General features: G+C 35.2%; 1 protein-coding gene across 50 annotated transcripts in view; it reads right to left on the reverse strand.

Moving 5' to 3' along the window:
• ARPP21 (cAMP regulated phosphoprotein 21) overlaps positions 1-20842 on the reverse strand; it is a 155789-nt gene that overhangs the window by 73895 nt on the left and 61052 nt on the right. For 19 of the 50 annotated variants that reach the window (XM_077991281.1, XM_077991260.1, XM_077991253.1 and 16 more), the window contains 4 exons: positions 13373-13481; positions 11365-11466; positions 4966-5003; positions 3081-3140 (listed from right to left, as the gene is read on the reverse strand). In XM_077991281.1, coding sequence (XP_077847407.1) covers positions 3081-3140; positions 4966-5003; positions 11365-11466; positions 13373-13481 — 309 coding nt within the window. The remainder of the gene's footprint in view (positions 1-3080; positions 3141-4965; positions 5004-11364; positions 11467-13372; positions 13482-20842) is intronic. The other 31 variants (XM_077991292.1, XM_077991290.1, XM_028843585.2 and 28 more) reach the window with 5 other exon arrangements.

Genomic DNA, 20842 nt, shown 5'->3' on the forward strand with positions numbered 1-20842 from the left:
AAGTTTTCTTTGAAGATAAAAATAATGCATCAGTAAAATACCTTAAGATTTTAATGGATTATAAATAAGTAAAGGGAATATAAATCTCGATCAGTAAATATAACACCTAATTCATATTTGCAATGCGGCATATTTAAGCCTTGATTCAAATCTCTCAGATGTCATTGGTAGCTTCATTGAAAAATATTTTAAAGACAATAATGTGCTGTTGAGATGTTTGAAGTGCACACATGTGATTGAAATACTCACTGACAAAATTGTACAGACTACAAAGAAAAATTTAAGTGTTGCTTTAAATTTACTCACTCAACTTTTTCTTTTATTTCAGCCAAACATAAGAAGGTAAATGGATCCAAGAAATAAAAATGAAATAATTGATTTGTGACAGGAACTTTGTAAAGCAAAGGGAGGAAGAGGTACAGAATTTTCACAAAACGAAAAGCACTTTCGAGTGGAAGGTTAGATGAAAATACTCAGTGCCCTGCCATCCTCTATTAGTATTTTACAAACATTCTCTCTGTTCTCAGTACCACAGGGATGACTGGTTTTAGAAATAAGAACCACTTGATGAAAACCAAGTTGTAGGTATGAACGACCAGACCTTCACCAATGACCAGGTGGCTTTACCTCTTAAACTCCTTTGAAATTCAAGAAAGCCATGGGAGATAGAGCGGAGAAATGAATAGCCTTTTCAATGGCTTGGTGTTCCATTTCTGATTGTCTTCTCTTTAAATCTCCAAATTCAACTTCATTCTTCTCCCATAATCATGATTATGTCAAACTGTCTTTTACAAACTCTAGCAAAATCATTATTTAGCAACTGTGAATGCACCAGAAATGTGACAATAATCTCATTTGCAGCTAATTTAAAATATTTATTATAGAAAAACACTGGCTTGATGATTTGGGAGTGGTGCTTAGCCTCAGAGTACAAGATGCGTGAGATGGAAGCTCTCCATATGAGGGTGATCTCTTGTTCTCATTACTAATTCTGCTTCAATTATCTCTTTAGCCATGAACTCTGCACTTCCATGGCAGGAATCCAGACTTCCTGTAAATACCTGTGTGATTGAGCCTTTTGGGTAAAGAAGGCAGTCACCACTATTTCTGGGTTCAATTTAGTGTGTTTTAGTCTATACCTTTCTCCCTTGTAGAGCTTTTTTTTTAGAGCTATGAGAAGCTCCTTTAGACTTATGCCACATCGCCTGCTCAATAAGGCAACCTAAGATTTCTTTAACTTCTCTGCCTGTACCTCACTAGCTCAAATCACTGTCCTAAGCCACAATCTGTGCATTTAAAAATGAAAATTTAAGTTGCTGCTTTAGGGAGTTAGCATTAATGAGATTCAAAAATAATGTTTAATTCTAATTTATGATTCCTAGGTATTTATACATTAAAATATATTTTGTACGTCTCTACTTTATACTGCACTATCATCTTAACAGCGGTGAAGTGAGGTCCCGTATTGAATTCCAAATCTGTTTGGGTGTGGGATCATAGGCATTGTAGAAAACCACATGCACAGGTGTCTTCCCTTCTCTCCTAAGCCCAGTCTTGGTCCTCGCCTACTGGAATCCAGGAAGACGGTAGTAATGAGATATCTGGTCATTGGAGCTGGCCCTCTTGTAAGTAACTAGAACTTCATCCCAAGGTAGTTATAAAGCATATCTTTTAAGCTCTGCTTCTGTGCTGATTAACACAACTGAAAATATTTATTTTTCATGTCTAAATGTATCTTTTTTGCACAGGTTAAGGATGATGTATATCTTGAATTGCTTTTACAATTGTGTGAATGACTTTGTGCTAAGTTACCTTTCTGAGTTTCTGTGCTTGGTGATTTGGGTGAGTGATGAAATCCATATTTGGGATGGCTAACCTGAGTATATGGTAGATCTAGCTTGGGGACAGATTTGGGATTATGTAAAACTAATTGGCCTTTAGGGGACAAGAACCCATGTTTTATCTATATTGGCCTAAACAAACTAGGTCATAGTGTGTGAGCACAGGAGTAATGGTAAATTTTAGCTTTTCTCTGAGTTTTCAAAAGAAGTGCAAAGTTATTTTCTTAAATCTTCAAGTGTGAAAAAGAAAATTCATTGTCTAATGACACATAAGGAAGATTTCATAAACTTCATAGTTCAATCTGGAAAAGTGAGGGAAGTCCAAAAAGAAGCTTCTGTTTTTTGTTTCAATCAAAGTATAGGATAAATTAACTTTACTCATAATGAGTTCTAAAGTCCAGACTTATTGCAAAAACGCACTCTTTCAACATTCATCTACTTTTCTTAGTATTTTCTTTCAAGCGGGTAAGAGTTTTTGTTGTTGTTGTTCTTGTAATAATTCCTACAATGGAGGTAAATCCTAACATTCGTAAACACATTAACACATTAAATATATATAGTGGATACTGAGTATACTTATAGTACTGTGCACACTTTGCTCTACAATGGATGTCAATGTCAGATATACACTGAATAGAGCAGTGAGAAAATGGGTATGGTCCCTCTGCTTTCATAGAGCTTCTAGTCTAGTATAGAACTTAAAAAAAAATTATCATCCTTTCCCCTTAGCCCACAGAGATTTTAATTTAAGTAGGTCATTATAATTGGAAGGAACCTCATATCTTTCTTTAGAAATAAAATTCACCCTTGAAAACACACTGTTTCAAATATTATAACAGATAAAATTAAAAGTTAGTTACCCAAATAGGGCTATCATTGATTTATTTTCCAGTGTTGAGAATGTACGTACAGTTGCAATCTGTCAGGGAAAATTTAACTCAGAGTAATTTACTAAAGTTAATTTGGGAAAATTAAAACAGTGTGCTACCAAAGTTAGCCCCGGAAAAGCAGAAAACTAGAAGAACCCTAATGAATTGCAGACAAAGTGAGAGATTGCCAGTCGCATATCTCATACCACCCAGTATGACTTCCATACTAGTTATGTAATAAGATTTACAAAGAAATAACTGGACTTTAAAAAATAAACAGATATCTTTTACACAAGTACACTAATATTGAACATTGATTCTACCACATAATCTGAAAAAAACACAGTTTAAGAAAGTAAACCATACCAACCGAAACAGCTGTCTTTTCTTATAGGTCTCATTGCATATGTTACTGTCTTCCAAGAGCCTACTGGAAATGAAAAACATGATTTTTATGATATAAAACCTAAGGGTACTAAATGCCTTGTGTTAAATGGATGTGTACTCTACTACAGCACAAATCAATCCCATACAAAGATTTCTTTACACGATATTGAATTTTGCCATAATAAATTAATGGCAGTTTGATAGGATTAAGATCTCTACCCTAGGATTAAGACATTGATGCTAGGCAAGGGGAAAGGAAGGAAAGAGGAAGTAGAGGGAATAGAAAAGGAGAAAAGAGATTGATATAGATATAATAGAGATTTAATTACATATATTAGTAGTGTTTTTTAGAGTAATATATTAAAACTATTCTTTATATTTTGGGATAATGAAATACTGGCATTCCAGAGGTCGGTATCCAAGAAATGTATTTATTTTTGGGGGGAAGTCACTTAATTCGATTTTTGGTTTCCAGGACCATCAAGACCTGTTAACATATGCAATACATATATATGTGACCAATTATTGTAACGTTGAATATAATCCAATATAATATAAGGGATACTCAAATGTAAATGGGTAAGATTAGGGAGGAAGATAGTGAAAATCATTGGCTAGGAGACTAGAGGATAAGGTTTCCCATGAATCTGAATTGTAAATGCTCACTTAATCTTTTTGGCAAAGATAGAGTATTTTTGGAATCCTTTAGAATCACCTGCAAGATGTCAATGCTTATAGATGGTTGGTTTTAATGTAAACAGGGAATATTTCTCTAAATATATATGGACTTTGAAGTTTTCTGTGAATCCCTTTTATGTGTTTCTCAATTTTATCTCCTCTTCTAAAAGAGATTATTCTATTAAGGGGTTTAGTCACCTTACTTGAAGATTTCCAACTGCAAATATGAATGATGGAATTTTTAAAGCCAATCATCTTTAATGCCCAGTTTAAATTTCTCTGAGTACTGGCATTTAATCAGTATCCATTTTAATCAATGGTATAGGAATACCCATTAAGCAAACCCCTGAAATAAAATTAACCACCACTTTATTTATAGACACCATATTTTCCAATCAAGTTGCCCATTTTGATGCCTCTTAAATGTGATTAGTGCAGTTAATGTGGATTCCTTAATTTGCCCTGAGTATCTGCAATTAAATCAATGGGGTATTTTAATATATATGTCAATTTAGAATGATTTTTGAAGCGTGTATATTAAGTTTGAAAAATTTTGCTCTTATCTCCAAGATTTTCTTTAAATGTTATAACCCATTTATTTTACAACTACCTCCCCCTACTAACTCCTATGCCAGGTACACTGCTAAATCTAGGCCAGTTTAGATAAGATTTTCAAGGTCAAGTCTTTTATGAAGATGAATAGATTGTTTAGAATAAAAAAACTGGAAAGAATATTATTCCAATCGTTACTTGTATAGCTATATATCATTATAGGGCACAGGAAGTGGCCAACAATACCAAATATATGCATGCTTCCAGCGGACTGCTAAATAAGCCAATGAAACTGCAAGTTCCTGTGATGTCTCAATATTTATTATTCTTAATGCCTGGTGAAGGTAATAGGAAGTTTACCTTTGCAAGGACCGGAAATTGAGACTTTAAATGAGAAAAATTTTTACAATTCTGTTTGGAATTAACTGAGGGAAAATTTTTTCCAAATTAGATAATTTTTAGATGTGTTAAATAACATAAACATGTGAATATATATGTGTGTACGCATAGATATATGTATTTGCTAATACATATATTCAAGCACACACTTATATATGGGATATATATTTATGAATATACAGGACACACATGACAGACGTTGTTCCTCTAAAGACAGGGAAAAGTAAATTTTATTTTACCTGTTTTCCACAAAAAGGCTTTCCTGGGAGCAAACTGACTGAAAAATAAAAAAAGGCATTGGATCAGACGTTCTGGATATGCTGAGGGATCCCAAATACTTGCCTGATTTTAAAACTAATTTGCCCCTCATAGGGGAAAAGAATTAAGAAAAATAGGTACAAAAGATAGAAATAAAAAAGGAAAAAGGTAGGTTAGGATTAGAAAAGTAAGCAATTCTCATGCCGCAGAGGGTATTTTTCCTTCAGGGCGTCTCCGGATTTTAGGTTTAGTCTGTTCGGCATGGAGGTCGGAAGAAGAGAAATGTGAATGAAACCGCTGGAGAAACGTGTGGCCGTCGGATTCTGAGCTAGTGGTTTCTTCTGGAGCTGCAGAGTTGCAGCCACCAACCAACAAAAGCCAAGGGAAAGGGTTCAAATCAAAGCAGAGCATGCAAACTCCATACGATCCACCTAAGAATGGGAGAGCCATAAAGCTACAATCCTGAAATTATTACCTGGTAATGATAAACTCTCACGAAATAAAGACATTGACTGCAAGACTCTCAAAATTGAAGAAATGCCATCAATTATTATTCTTAAGTAAGAGGGGAAGGCCAGAAGACAAGCTAATTAAAAAAAATCAAGCTCCATCTAATATTTTCCAGTTTTTCACATAGAAAATCAATGACTTTCTTCTTAGCTTCTATTCACCGAACATTCATTTCTCTTCTATCTTGTGTTTATGCACAATGTAGGGAGGATAAAATCCATTACTATTACATGCTGAGGAAAGGTGGATCAAATTAAATTTAAACAAATAGAAAAGAGAAGTCTAGACAAGATATGGTGGTGTGATCCTATAATAGGGTGACTGTATTTAGGAAGTAACACAAAACCATTTCCAAAGTACTTGAGTTTCTAAACATAAATAAATACACATCCTGCTATACATGTAGATTTTCCAAATGATGAATAAATGACCTGTTAAAGGGATAAACAGAAACTTAACAGGTCAATTTTAAGATAAAATAAAGCTAAAGAAGTAATAATAACCTTTCAATAACCAATTATTGACTTAAAAGTTTCTGCTAATGTAACCACTTCTGAGAGGCAAGCAGAATATTGGTTTCTATTTTCATTTTGCTAGAGAAATAATTTCCTTCCATTAAGTCAAAGGGCTAGATTTAGACATGGGGTTTCCTCAGTGTTATGAGCATTTCAGTGAAGGTGTCTCTAGAATAGTTTATGCTTTAACCTTTCTGCACTTAACATGCATCCTGAATTTCAAGTGTGCGAAAACCTCATTTAAGAAAAAGCAAAAAGAGACAATTAAAAGTAAAGCTTTTTGGAAAATACCTTTTTAAAAATCTTGACATTTATATATGAAAGGGAAACAAGGAAAAATGATGTGCCATTGGCATTCCTATGAAGGGCTCTTTACAGTACACTAAATGTCCTGACTTCTTTTATTTCCTTTAATTTGGTTTTACTATTGGCTGGAGTTAAGTAAGGTATGTAAAAGAAAGTGAGGTTAGCTCAGATATACATTATGAGTTTATACGTTGCCACTTTTCAGCTCTCATAATTGCAAACCAGTTGATTGTGTTTATAATGTTTTGTCTGGATATTGGAATTATTGAGACTCTATTTCTCTGAAGGAGTTAATTAAAGACATAGTGACCTCTTCAGACTCAATGTAATAGCATCAGGGGAAAAGTTAAGAACCCCAAACTCTGTATTAAAAAGTAAGATACAAGTAAGTCAAAGATACCTTGCCCGTGCCAAAGTGGTGGCTCACACTTATAATCTCAGCACTTTGGGAGGCCAAGGCAGGCAGATCGCCTGAGCTCAGGAGTTCGAGACCAGCCTGGGCAACATGGCGAAACCCTGTCTTTACAAAAAAATACAAAAATTAGCAGGGCATGGTGGTGCACACCTGTGGTTCCAGCTATTGGTAGACTGAGGTGAGAGAATCACTTGAGCCCAGGAGCTAGAGGTTGCAGTGAGCCGAGATCATGCCACTGTACTCCAAGCAACAGAGACCCTGTCTCAAAAATTTTTTTTTTAAATAAAAAATACCTTTCCCAATAACATCTCGAGTATTTCTCTGATTTCTTTGGAAAGTTTCTTAAAAATTATCTCATTATCCCCTCAACTACATTTTCATAAATAAGATAGATATGGTTATGGGCTGTGATTCAGTAGCTGATGAAAATAAACTTTTTTTAAAGTAGTATTAATAACTTGCAAATTTTAATAGCAGAGAAAGATAAAATTGTCACAGTAATTAAGTGCAACATTCAAAGCTGTCACTTATATGCATTTTTGGATATAAAAGGCTTGCTTCTTTTTAAAAGAAGAAAAATGATTTTGCTTAATGGGTTATAGAGTTCTCTCCCACATCCCACCCTCAACTCTGGTGGCACCACATGCCCTTATCACCCATTCCCACTGAAGAGGAGTCCCAGCATATGCTAGGAGGACCACAGATGAACTCTTCACTGAATCCCTATTTATACACAAATATCCTTCAGAAATTAGCCTCCAGGCAAAACATACCTTCTCAAGTGTATTACTTTATCAATTTAACCTTTCCAAAGTCAGTTACATTGCATAGAATTAACCATAAAATAAGCCTAAATATAAAGTTTTGCCAAAGGAAAAAAGAACATTTCAAATATACTGACTACAAAAAAATACATTTATTATTTGGGTACTAAATTCTAAATTGTTGTTTTGACTTACAACTATTTAGTTCTCAAATAATGAAGAAATGTGTCTTATCTCAAGATGTCAAAATTCTCAAAGTGGATTTGAATTTGTTTCTGGAAAATCCCCAAAGCAACTCACATATTTTATGTGCCTGCATACAAAAGTACTCTCTCTCTCTCTCTGTCTCAGTCACTCTCTGTCACACACATACACACACACCATGCACACAAACACACGCCCCTTAGACACCAAGATATATTTGGACAATATTCAAGAATGTCTCTGATATTACAATAAATTTGACTGTTGCTAAATTGTAAATACTAGGAAGTATTTCTGAACTCTCTACTTTTACTTCAAGTAGCAAAACAATACATTTAAGCAATATTTGAACCTGTTTGAATAACTCCACTACTTAAATAATAATTGCCAAGGAGAGCTGCTTTGTTAGCTCCGTTTTCAAATGATGAAGAAACTAAACTAAAGCCCAGCTATGAAAAAGATTAGAGTTCTGTAATATAGTTTCCTTATGCTGGATTCTTTGCATTTGTTCTCTAATTGATTTAATATACTGTAATTATCATCTTATGAAAGAATGATCTTGTGCCTCAGCCATTTGGGCACTGGTAATGATCATTTGGGGATCTGGAAGTACTAGATGAAGGTCCCCTAAAGTGTGCTGGCTTTATGTTTGTGTCAATAGAGGATATAGTAATAGTCTCTTTAAACAGAGTCACCCCCAATGATCCCTGCCATTTGATATTCACAACCTTGTGTGGTACTTCCCACATTGTTCCAAGGTGGATCTGAGTGTCCAAGACAACATAGCTGGGGAGACATATCATTTCCAAGATTAGGTTATAAAAGACTGTGGCTTCCATCTTGGGCTCTCTCTCTCTTTCTCTCTTAAATCACTTTCCTTAGGGGAAGCTAGTTGCCATGTCATGAAGACACCAAACAGCCTATCGAAGCCTACATTGTAAGGAACTGAGATCTCCAGCCTATAGCCAGTGAAGAATTGAGGCCTTCCAATAATCATGTAAGAGAGTTTGAAAGCAGATAACCACTTGATCAATCCTTCAGGTGACTGCAGCCTCAGTTGACAGCTTAACTGCAACCTCATGTAAGACTTTGAGCTAGAATCACCCAGCTAAACCACTCCCAGACTCCTGACCCATAAAAACTGTGAGTGTTTTTTGTTTGTTTTCAGCTGCCAAATTTTGGAATTTTTTGTTATAAGACAATAAATAGCTAACACATAGAAAATAGCAGTGGTATGAATACATATCTCTAGCAGAACTATACAGATAGAGAGAAAGACACTGGTTGTTTCTTGCCCTCTAAGAGAAAGGGTCTTAACCTTTTAAGGGTTATGGAAACTTGTAAGAATATGATATATAATAGGGACCATTTCTTTAAAAAATGCACACATGTTCATGAACATGATTTGCAAATGATGTCTGGGATTTCATTGAATCCTTCAAGCCCTTCTATAAGCATAGTCTGGGTATCTGATGCCAATTTAAACCCCTGCCCTACGATATCAAGTTAAAAGGCATGCTAGAAACAGGCTGGTCCTCCACTCATATTAGTAAAGCCAGAAAAGCTGGCCACTAGAGAGGCTACCAAAGGGGCTCACACCTCCATTCCTACAGAGAGAAGCCACAGCATTTTAAAGAAGGTTGCCAAATGATTTCATGGATTAAAAAAGCTATGGCAATAGCTTGACATTTAAGCTTTCTCACATTTACATGTGCTTTTATTTTTTAAAAACTGTTGATACAGCATGTGGGCACAGATGCTTCAAATAGCAACACTTGCCTAAAATGTTCAACCCAGATCCCCAGCTGTTAATCTCGTTAACAAGGTTGTAGGGAAATGCAATGTATAAAGAAAGTCATGCAGACCCTGTCTCCCTGTGACCTCTCTTTGGACCTGAGAGTTGGCAAATGAAATAAGCAGCACAGGCGTCATCTTCATCACAGACAGGCATCAGTGACAGACTTTCTGTCACCTAGCTGTCAAGTGTCTAGCAATGTGACACAACTTTAAAAAGAGCATAATATTGTTTGTGCATTTTAGGTGGGGTTTGTATTTTCTTTTCAACATAACTCATTCATAAATTACTTGACCTGCCAGGACCAGAGGGTGAGGGAAAATGTATGTGTATGTGTGTGTGTGTGTGTGTGTGTGTGTGTGTTCGTGCGTGTGTGTGTGTGTTTGAGGAGAAAGAGCAGGAGAGAGAGAATAAGAATAAAAAATGAATTAGCTTTCAAAAAAAATTATCTCTATGAAGCTCTATGAAGGTCTTCAGACAGGCAAATGCTACTTCCCAGGCCACTGTAGGCATCCTTATCCTATTATGACTGGAATAGATCCTCTCATAACTTCATTCTTGTATCCACCAAGCACAATTAAAGGCCCACCATATGTCAGGCTGTGTTTTGCATTATCTAAAATTCTGACCATAATAAAAGTCTAAGTAGCCTACCCATATGCAGAGTCTTCTAAAATTGCATCCAGACCTCCAACTATGGTAACTTCCATCTCCCTCACTCTCTCACTCTCCTAATTTCAGAGCTCTTAGCTGGATTATCCAATCATCAAAATTCTATTTCAGTGTGTTCAGGAAAGGTGGCGGGGGTTGTGGGGGGGCGGGATATAAACGTGAAAGAAGTGCAGTGGTGGAGGAGGTTGAATCTCCCCTGCACTTTCATATTAAAGGAACCAGCACCAGCTGGAAGATCAGAGAAATTGGCTTTGGCCTGAAACTTTTCAGGACAGCAGTCTTCCTCCAAGTCAAGCACTGAAGCCTACTTCTCTGGGCTGGCTTTGTGTGGCCTCCAGAAGCAGATCATAGCAGGAGATCAGATATTCCACCAGACTTAGCAAAGCTTGCAGCGTTGGCCACGGAGTCTTACAAAGGAGCTCACACTTCTACTTAGGCAGGGTGAAGAACCCACATCATTTGAGGAGGTTGCTAAATGATTGCATGAAATGAAAACGCTATGGCAGTTGCTTGCCCTTTTCCTTGCGTTTAAATCCAGCCTCTTTTTTTTTTTTTTTTTTTTTTTTTACCTTTCAATGTTTAATTAATTGCATTTTATCTTGACCATAGCGGGTAAAGATAAAAAATTCCAACCTTTTTTGTTGTTGTTGGGATTTGTTTTATGATTATTCCCTTGACAAACTGATCACAGATCTGATTTGGAATTGAGGAGAAACAATCTAACTTTAGTGTAACGAAACGTCCGTATTTGCTAAGAACCCAGAAAACACTCATTGTATATGGATGTGTGTGTGAGATAAACAGATTCTTTCTTCTTTGTAATTCTTTCCCCTGTACAATGTTGTTATTAAAAAGAAAACAACCCTAGGTCGGTAATCTGTTGGCTAATGTGGAGGTGAAGGCATTTCTTCAAATCTGACAACCGCTCTCTGTACTTAAGGTCTGTATCACTGACCAAAATCATACCTCTCTATGTGTCCCCACCAGTCATATCCTAAGAACATGCCCAAACCCTTGGCTAGGTTTCTATCACTTGCCTGAACCAGATCCTTCTCCAAAATCACCTCTAGTTTTCTTCGGTTTGATTTGTTCTTTGGCTCCAGGCTTTTTATTCCTGCCACCTCGCTGTCTGGGAAATGATGAAGCCTTACTGCTGATGGAAGGAGTGCACTAAAGAGGCAATTAAAACAACTACTCACATCGTGTGCAAATATTCTCTCCCTCACTCTCTGATATTCCTCTTCTCTCTCTTCAATTGATTTACTTCGTCTGTCATCTCTAAATGGATGCATTCTGTTTTGCTGAACAGAAAAAAGAAATCAGGAGGGTTATCCAAGTTGCGTTGTTAGAAATCTGCGGTTAAGCAACTGTCAGCTAAGAATAATAAATGTTCACTTAAACAAATGGAGCCTGAAAAGCCTCATTCTCTCTGTTCCCTGAGGAGGCTGTGTTGGGTGCATGTACCAAGTGTGTGCATGACATGCAGTAGTGAGAGGTGTTTGCTGCTGCTGGTTGGTTCCTCGCTGGATGCAATAGCACAGGTGTTTCCAAAATGAGTTCACCTCACTGTGCCTCAGGTATTCAGCCAATTCACATACATGGTGGCTCATCACTGATGGACTCTGTCTCTCTTGCTTACCTGTGTGGTTCTGACACCTCAGAAGGAGGCAGAATGCCGGTGAAAAAAGAGGAAGTGGCTAGTTCAAAGTGGCTGAGGGAAGAAATCATTTTGAAAGCTTGGGGACTGGAGAAAAAGCAAGTGAGCAAAGAAAGTAATGAAGAGAAAGGAAGATGTGGACACTATCACTTCACATTCTATTTTGTGTTATTCATTCAGTGACTGATCCTACGAATTGCATTTAGCATAGAATGAATGACCCCAGGTTTACAGGCTAAAATTTAAAAACCTGTTTGTTGACAAGAGTCAATACCAACAACTCTAAAGTAATGCTTCAAAGAACCCAGCATGAGGACTGTTCTTTCTCCTATTTTCTGAACTACTTCCTGAATCTTAAGTCTCCTTCCATCTATTCTTTCCATTCCTCACAAACTGCTCTGCACTAACCACATCCATCCATCCATTCAACAGACACCCACTAAACATGACACAGGCACGTGTTTCATAGTCAACAGGAGCCATGGTGGAGCTTGGTGGTAGTGGGAGGAAACGAGATACAAATGATGAACAAGTTTTCAAAAAGTGCGTCAGAGATGCACATACTGGCTGAATGACTCACTGAGAGTGATTAAAATGGTAACTTGAGATGCACACTGTCTTACCTTTAAAAATTCTAAAGCAAAGTCATTTTCAAAAAAATCTATTTTGATTGTCAGAGACACAAAGTATAATTGTAATGGCATTTATATGACTTTCTATTGTTATTATCATTTAAAAATTTGTGGGATTTTTTTTTTTTTTTTTTTTTTTGCCATTTACTTAGCTTTCTTCTAGTCACCCTGGATCCCACAGCCCCCATCTAAAGAAGAGATTTAGTAAAGCCTCTTTACTCCTGTCCAGGTACCACAAATAAGGCTACTCTAGAACAACATAATGTTTTGTCACAAGCAAAATACACGAGGATAAAGTTCTGCTACACTTCATGCAAAACAAGCAGACAATTTACATGGACCATAAAACATGGGAAGGAGAGGGGATAAAAGACTAAAACATGAACTCAATTCTTTTCTGTGAAGACTTATTTTAGGATAGTTGCAAAATCCACCTGTCCTCACCATAACAAGGTTTGTTCTTTACAGCTACACCGGTTGATCATCGGTCCGTATTGATAATCCAGCTCAATTTGTGCACAACTGAAGGACAAAGCTGTAGGGAGTGGAACGACTGCCATAGTTACACAGACATCTGGAAATGCGACTGACAAAGCTTTACTCCACAGCTCGGAGCCTGTGGCATCCCGACCCCCCCAGACATGCAGCAGAAACTGCGCCAAGCACCACCCATGCAGCCCAACACAGAGCCATTGCTAAAGCAACCAGGACATTTTTTTTTTTTTTTTTTTTTTTTTTGCTACCCATTGAATGCCAAAGGGGGAGGCAAGGAGGAGAAGGAGGTTGGAGATAGGACAGTGATATCAGAGGCAGGGGAGGATCGGAGGGAAGGCAGGGACAACAGAGGGACGACAAGAACATCAGTCAGCCCACCTTCAAAAACAACAATGTCAGCCACTCTCAAACTTGAGAACCAACCTGATTGTCTTCTTTATCAATACTAGAGTTATCTCGCTTCAAGATAAACCGCTTCTGGGATTCTTCACCTTTTTCATCTTTTAAATGTTCACAAAACCTTTGCTCTGGTCTGCCAGCAAAGTAAAACATATCAATAAAAAAGTTTTTCCCCCTTGTTTAAAGTTATTTCTTAGTGTTGTTCTTCCCCCACAGTGTCATTTAACTTAAAAGTTCACAAGTGGTTTTGATATTAGAGTTGCTGGCAATATACAGGTAGGTAATGATATGTCACTTCACAGGTTGTTAGAATACTTTTTGTTGTTTTGAATTTGGGGTCTTGTTTGCTACATGCTGCTCATCATGGCTGAAATTGAGAAAAAAATTTAAAGGCCTTCCTGTATATATTGTATAGATGTTTTCTTTAGTTATTTTGACTTCTATTATTCCTGAATTCAAATAACTTCCTGACCATATTCTCAAACAAATATACATGTTTAGAACTTGACAGTAACACATTAATTCACCAATGTCTGGAAACCGACAGAATATCTTCTATCACACCTTCCCTTTTAAGAGTCTTTGGACCGTACAGCGAGAGAGGATCACTTAAAAACTATTGTCAGTCTCCTCCAATAACAAACGCTCTGGAATCTGACTCCAGTAGACTCTGACACCCTTGACCATGTCTTGTAAATCAGTTCAGTAATTGGAGAAACTGGAGGTATTTAGTTTAAACAACTTAATGGCTGATTAGCATGGGGAAAATGCTTCAAGCAGTTACACACTATTGATTAGTCAATTGATTTTTTTAGGTCCTCTTAATCATTTGGTATTATTAAAGGAAAGGGCTCCATTTCCTTGTTAATTTCCCATAGTTGTCATTGCAGACCACAGAACTCAGTGCATGATCTGGACTTGGGTTCATCCACAGAGGAAGTGCTAAAACATTTGCTTCTGATTTAGACAGTTAAAATTTATGACTCTCATTAAAGGGTCTCTGTCATATCTGATGTATTACTTCTGAAGCCTAGAAGGTTTTCTGTCCCTGCTGGGTTCATTATGCTTTGAGTCATTAGGAAGCCACTCACAGAGTCTGTTGTGTAATGTGAGTGACCAGTAATTAAGAGAAACTTATCATTTACTCCTAGCTCCAAAATAAGCAAATAGCACTTCGAAAATAAAGAAGTTTAAATGTATAATTCAAATCTTGATGAGAAGCATTCTTTCTTTCCTTAAATATGTGTACATAAATTGTAATAATATTGATGAGCAGACAATAGCAAAAAACTGGAATAGTATCCGTTAGAGTTTTGTAAACTGAGTATAATTTTTGGAACATGGTGTCAATATCTTATTCAATCCTTACAATAAAAGTTCGGTGCAGAAGCAAATATATTTTGCCTCTTTTAAAGACAAGGAAACCATCCCTCCATGCTTCTTTTGATTTCACGTTTATGCATTTGCCCAGTAAGCCACAGGCATCACACAGCCTGGTCACATCCTTCCAGAGACTCAGTTTTGTTCCTCTGTATTGTACACAGTGGGCTGAAGACCCTCAAACCCAAAAATAAAGAACCAAAATCCTCCAACAAATTATCCTAGTTTTCAATGTAAATGTTTTCCACCAAACTTAAAATGTAACCAAAAACCTGAAAGTGCTAATACGACATATTGAAATTACTATTCTAGAGAAGTAAACTTGTACTTTACAATGAAAAGGCCATTTACAGTAGATAAATTAAACATGTTTCAGTGTAGCATAGTCACAAGACACTTCAATTTCTTATTACACTGTAAAGATATTACAGTGTAGACTTGCAGGTCCCTGTAAACACTAGCAATTCTCTAGATTTTTTTAAAGCATTCCAACATTTTCAACCAATACTTATATGTTGTTACACATTTTTTTTCCATAGCAAGTGAAATTAGGATGCTGACTTAAATACAGATGTTGATTGTATCAATACTATTTTGGTGTCTTCTAATATCCCTAAGCTCTGTAATCTGATAAACTCCAGCTAAGTGAAATGATTTACTAACTTCTAAATTTACAGAAATTTTGTTTGTATTTGTTTATAATAGTCTGTAATTGTCCATTTACAAATAAAATGATCTCAGAATGTGAACTTTCTGATTCATGAGCATAAAGTGAATTTCTTATAGATTGACTTATTGAGGTTGAAAAGCATTAAAGTGAGATTTCAGCATACTAACCAGAATTAGAATTTAAGTTTCATCTCAGTACAGACCTTGTCTTTTTTAAATACTTAAGTCTTAGTGCCTAGAACCATGCCTGGTACCTGAGAGGCATTTGGCTGAATAAATAAATTAACCAATGTATAAACAAATGAACATTTACCACAGCTATTCATAAATCACTATAATTCAGGGACAGACAAAAAAGTCACTTAATAAGATATAAAATTTTAAATCCTATAATTATACATCAGAAGAGAATTTGGTTAGTAGGAGTATACATTCAAATTTAGAACATTAGTAAGATCTTTAAAAATCAGATTTATGTTTCTATTTATATTGACCAAAATTAATCATGTTACAAAAACAAATGTTTTTGTTTGTTTTAAATCAGAGAGTGTCTCTTGGGAAGACATGGAAGTGAAAATGAAAATTTTGGCTTTCCTAGTTTGGGAACTTCTCAGTTTCAAGTGTCATTGTAACTTTAAAACAGCTATTTAAACATTATTTTAAAAATATCATTTCCATTTCTTTGTGGTAGTCATTTATTTGTTTCTTATATATTTAGAAAAAATGCATCTACAACATAACTAAAAAGTAATCAAAAGGCTTATTCTAATTAATAATGTAAATATTATTTAGAGCAAAAATATTTCCCACTGACACAAATTATGCAAGATGCATCCTTAATAACTGCATTTCAAACACCTTAGGATTTTTTCAAATACTGGAATGTAATAGTTCAAATTATTAATCCTTTTATATTTTTCCAGAAATATTGAATGATCATAGAGTAACTATTAGAATTTTGCTTAAAAAATCAAGTGAATCTAATAAAATTTTTCTAGGTTGATTTGATAGAGAATTGTTTATGATTATAGCACTAAAGAGCAAATTTGCAGTTTAAACTCATGCAAACTGAGGCATATACCTGAAGTATTGCAAGTGATTAGACTAAAAATTACTGGTAATGTACCATTATATTATAGCTTTGAAAACTCAACTCCCTTTCACAGTTAATTTACCACCATAGCAATATTATTTCTAAGCAATAAAATGAATAGAACTAAAACAATGTATTGTAGACCTTTATTTAAAATGGTAATGGGTAACTTTTAATGTATTAATATGTGAATGTAATTAGATGAAAACATTCTCAAAACTGCAAAAGGTTGTGGTATTTATCAAATCAATGATGACTAGACTTTACTATATATTTTACAGCCCTGCATCATTCATGCCTAACTTCTTTTCCTGGTAGATTTTAGTACATATGGTATTATTTCTATCTTTCTCTATATTATCATCAAAAAAGCATGGAAAATAAATGTAATGCTCATTCTAGGTGAAAAATACTTTCTTCTTCTGAAGGTAAAATACGTTTTTCCACAATTTGTAGCACATAACTACTGTGAAACTTATTGTTCATGTGTAGTGAATAGCACTGGCATTTCTGGTCAATTTCTTGGCAACCCCAATGAAACCTTTGAAAAGTCAGAATTAATTATTCATTGTCCCTTAATTAGGCATAGTTCATGAATTGAGAAACAGTGTGGCTGAGTGAAGATAATCAAACTCTTGTCTTCTAGTCATTCATTTCCAATTTTAGTTTTTTTTCCCCTCGAAGCCTGAAATAGATGAGTACCTATTATTATTATTGTTTTTAATCTTTCTTATCTTGAAGTATTTTAATAATTTACCTTACTGCCAGGTTCTTAAGACTGGATTTATTACTTTTCTTCCAAATAGTTAACCTTAATCCTTCCCTTATTTTCCAAATATAAATGAAGAATTCAATTCTACTGAATATGTAGAGTCATAGAGAGAAGTCTTGAATTTCACCCTGAGTAACTGAAAGGTGGTTATCACTATGCATGCATATCTCAACAAATAAAAGTTTCTATGCGCAACAGTATAAAATATGTTTATGGTGTAAGACACCTATCAAAAGCATTTTAATAATCAAACAAATTAGAGAAATCTAATGACACTGTTCCCTTAATATTTCAAACATTTTCAATTAAAATATGTACATTTTGGATGTATTTTATTGAAAATAGGAAAGTCTTATGCTCTTCTTTTTAAATAAGTGTATCTCACAATTTGCATTATCAGTTTGTCATTTCATACCACTTTGTTTTCTTTTAAATGAGACTACTATACCTTATAAACTTAATATGTGCAGTGCTAAGTAGCCAATGTTCTTTATTAGCATCTTTCAAACTCTTGTTCCAAATTTTGTAACACCCTTGGAAAATTCATTTTATTCTTCTCTGCTTCTATAGTGTACTGTATATATAAGCAGAGGCATGCAAACCAACTCTTTAACTCTCCTTTAACATAAGACTTTTCACGAACAACCACATTAAGCACAACATTTGAAAACAACATGCATTTGTAAGGCATGTCTTACACTGGCACCTCTGCTCTGGCAAACAATTTGGCTATGTGGATTTGGAGACTCAAACATTTTTAAATATTTTGTTTTGACAAAGTGGTTCCATTTTAAATAATGAATCCAAAGAAAATAATAAATGAATGCAGAGTTCTATCATTCACAACAGCAAAATAGCGAAAATCTATAGTAGATTAGGTAAGCACTTTAAGGTATGTAATGTATGATATGTGACTCTATAAAATTATATCCAATAATGTTGAGTAACACAGAAAAGCAATTAAAAATGTAGATATGATTTGATCATATTTATGTTGAAACTATAATATATAAGAATAATAATGCTAGGAGTAAGTATGTCTCATGGTGGGATAACAGGACATTTTACTTTAAACCTTTTATATACTTGTGATTATGAAAATAATAATTTTATAACAACAAAATGATGAAAATTATTAGCTTAAAAAGATAGAAAAACAATTCAAAAACTTAGTAGTGGTTTGCACCCAATTACTGGATAATAGATAATTAAAATATTCACATACTTTGGATATTTAGAAAATATTCTTTCATAGCACATATTATTACAATCACCTAAAATAGGCATTAGATATTTTGTTTTGTCAAACCAATTCTCAATTGTTCCACTGCACTGCTACTTTTAAAAATACCAGATTTTTTTTTTTTTTTTTTTTTCCTGAGACGGAGTCTCGCCCTGTCGCCCAGGCTGGAGTGCAGTGGCGCAATCTCGGCTCACTGCAAGCTCCGCCTCCCGGGTTCACGCCATTCTCCCGCCTCAGCCTCCTCAGTAGCTGGGACTACAGGGGCCTGCCACCGCGCCCGGCTAATTTTTTGTATTTTTAGTAGAGACGGGGTTTCACCGTGTTGACCAGGATGGTCTCGATTTTCCGACCTCGTGATCCTCCCACCTAGGCCTCCCAAAGTGCTGGGATTACAGGCGTGAGCCACAGCGCCCGGCCAAAAATACCAGATTTAATTACGCTTCCTGCTTCTAAGGCCTTCTAGAATATGTAAACCACTCCTACCCTGCCACTCACTCTTTTTATTGCTATGTCCTTTTTGATCTGTATATATAAAAACATCCATTTACTAATGATAATATAAGGATAATAACTAAATAACACTGTCCACTCTGAAGATCTCTTTTTTCTTATCTATAGGAGAAGACTAAATAATGATATTATAGAAAAAGATTATAAGGATAAGAAAAAAAGGGGAAAACACGAAGTTTTAAAAAGGGAAAGTAATCACATGCAATTAAGACCTGGTATATTATATACTAGGTTTGTGAGCTTGATTATCTATATTGAGCATGGTGTTGGCAACAGCACATAAGAGTCACACACATCAGATATACTTAGCTTAGCAAAACAGACTTATTTCTTCAAATTTACCTATACATTTAGAATTTCCACAAACGAAAAATTATGTCTACAATAGAATTACTTTATAGAATGCCAATTCTTCTAAATGATATGTGGATGATCTTATATGAATTATCTATGAAATGCTGTGCACATATGTTTTAAAATATGAGGATAACATCAAATATATGCCTAGGTTCTTGAACTTATCAAACATTTCAAGTTTTACATGGGGATCATTTTACAGATTGTTAGGCCACTATGTAAAACTTGAAATGTTTTGGATTAGCCTAAAATTGATGATTCCACCAAATAGCAACCATTGATTGATTCATCATCAATCTCAATCATGATAAAGATTTAGGATTAGCCTAGGACAATTTTAGGCTCCTTGAATTTTCAAAAACTCTAGGGTACATGTACACAGCATGCAGGTTTGTTACATAGGTATACATGTGCCATGTTGGCTTGCTGCACCCATCAACTCATCATTTATATTAGGTATTTTTCCTAATGCTCTTCCTCCCCCAGCCCTCCACCCCTAGACATGTACCCTAGAACTTAAAATATAATAAAAAAATAAAATAAAATTTTCAAAAACTCCAGTGGTATCTTCTAGGTAAACCTATAAACAAATAATCTAATGTTAATCTACAAATGTGATATTTGGTTCAATATATTTGATCATGTACTTCTCTCTGGTGCTACTTTGACAGAAGAGCACAACACTTTGCATGCTGAATTCACTTCCAACACTGAATTGACGATGAGTGATTTCTTCTTCGGCTCCAGGGTACTAATTTCTTGCAAGTTTTCTAATCTCAGGCTTTTCTTATCAGTGGTAATAAACTGAATAAAGTCAGGGCTAGATTATTGGTGTACCTTTCTTTTTTTCTTTAAATTCTCCACCCTTCCATTTCAGTGCTATAGTAACACTGAATGATAGTAGCATTAACACATACAATGGCTCAAAGTTCCACTCCCTGAAAACAACCATTGAATTTGAATACATAACCTAATTTCTTTATATGAAATGGACATGAACTAGCATACTGTATTTGAAATAGCAATAGTTTCAATAACTCAAATAGTTTTAAGAATACAGACATAACACTGAGAAGCAAGCCTAAAAACGGTTATGTCTGTTCAGCTCTGCAGCTTACTGTGCAACTTTTCACAACATACTTAACCTCCCGGAGGGAGAGCACTGTTGTTTGGTTTCTTGTAAAAAAAATAGAAAATATAACACTTAACTTGCTTGGGAGGATTACATAGATGCACAATAATGCAAGTAAGCTACCAAGCCCAGTGCTAGGCACTGGTAAAGCACTTAATGAATTTTATAAACTATTGTTACACTGTTCATATTTTTTTGAGTAGAAAAAATCTAAAGGCAAAACAATGATTATTGATTCAAAATTTTCCTTAGCGTTAACCTGAAGTAGGATTAATATAATCTGTATTATAATACTCAAATAATGGATTGATCTGTGTTTTTCCAAATATGGTAGTCAT

This window comes from Macaca mulatta, chromosome 2 (assembly GCF_049350105.2).
Source record: "Macaca mulatta isolate MMU2019108-1 chromosome 2, T2T-MMU8v2.0, whole genome shotgun sequence".
In the NCBI taxonomy this organism is placed as follows: Eukaryota; Metazoa; Chordata; class Mammalia; order Primates; family Cercopithecidae; genus Macaca; species Macaca mulatta.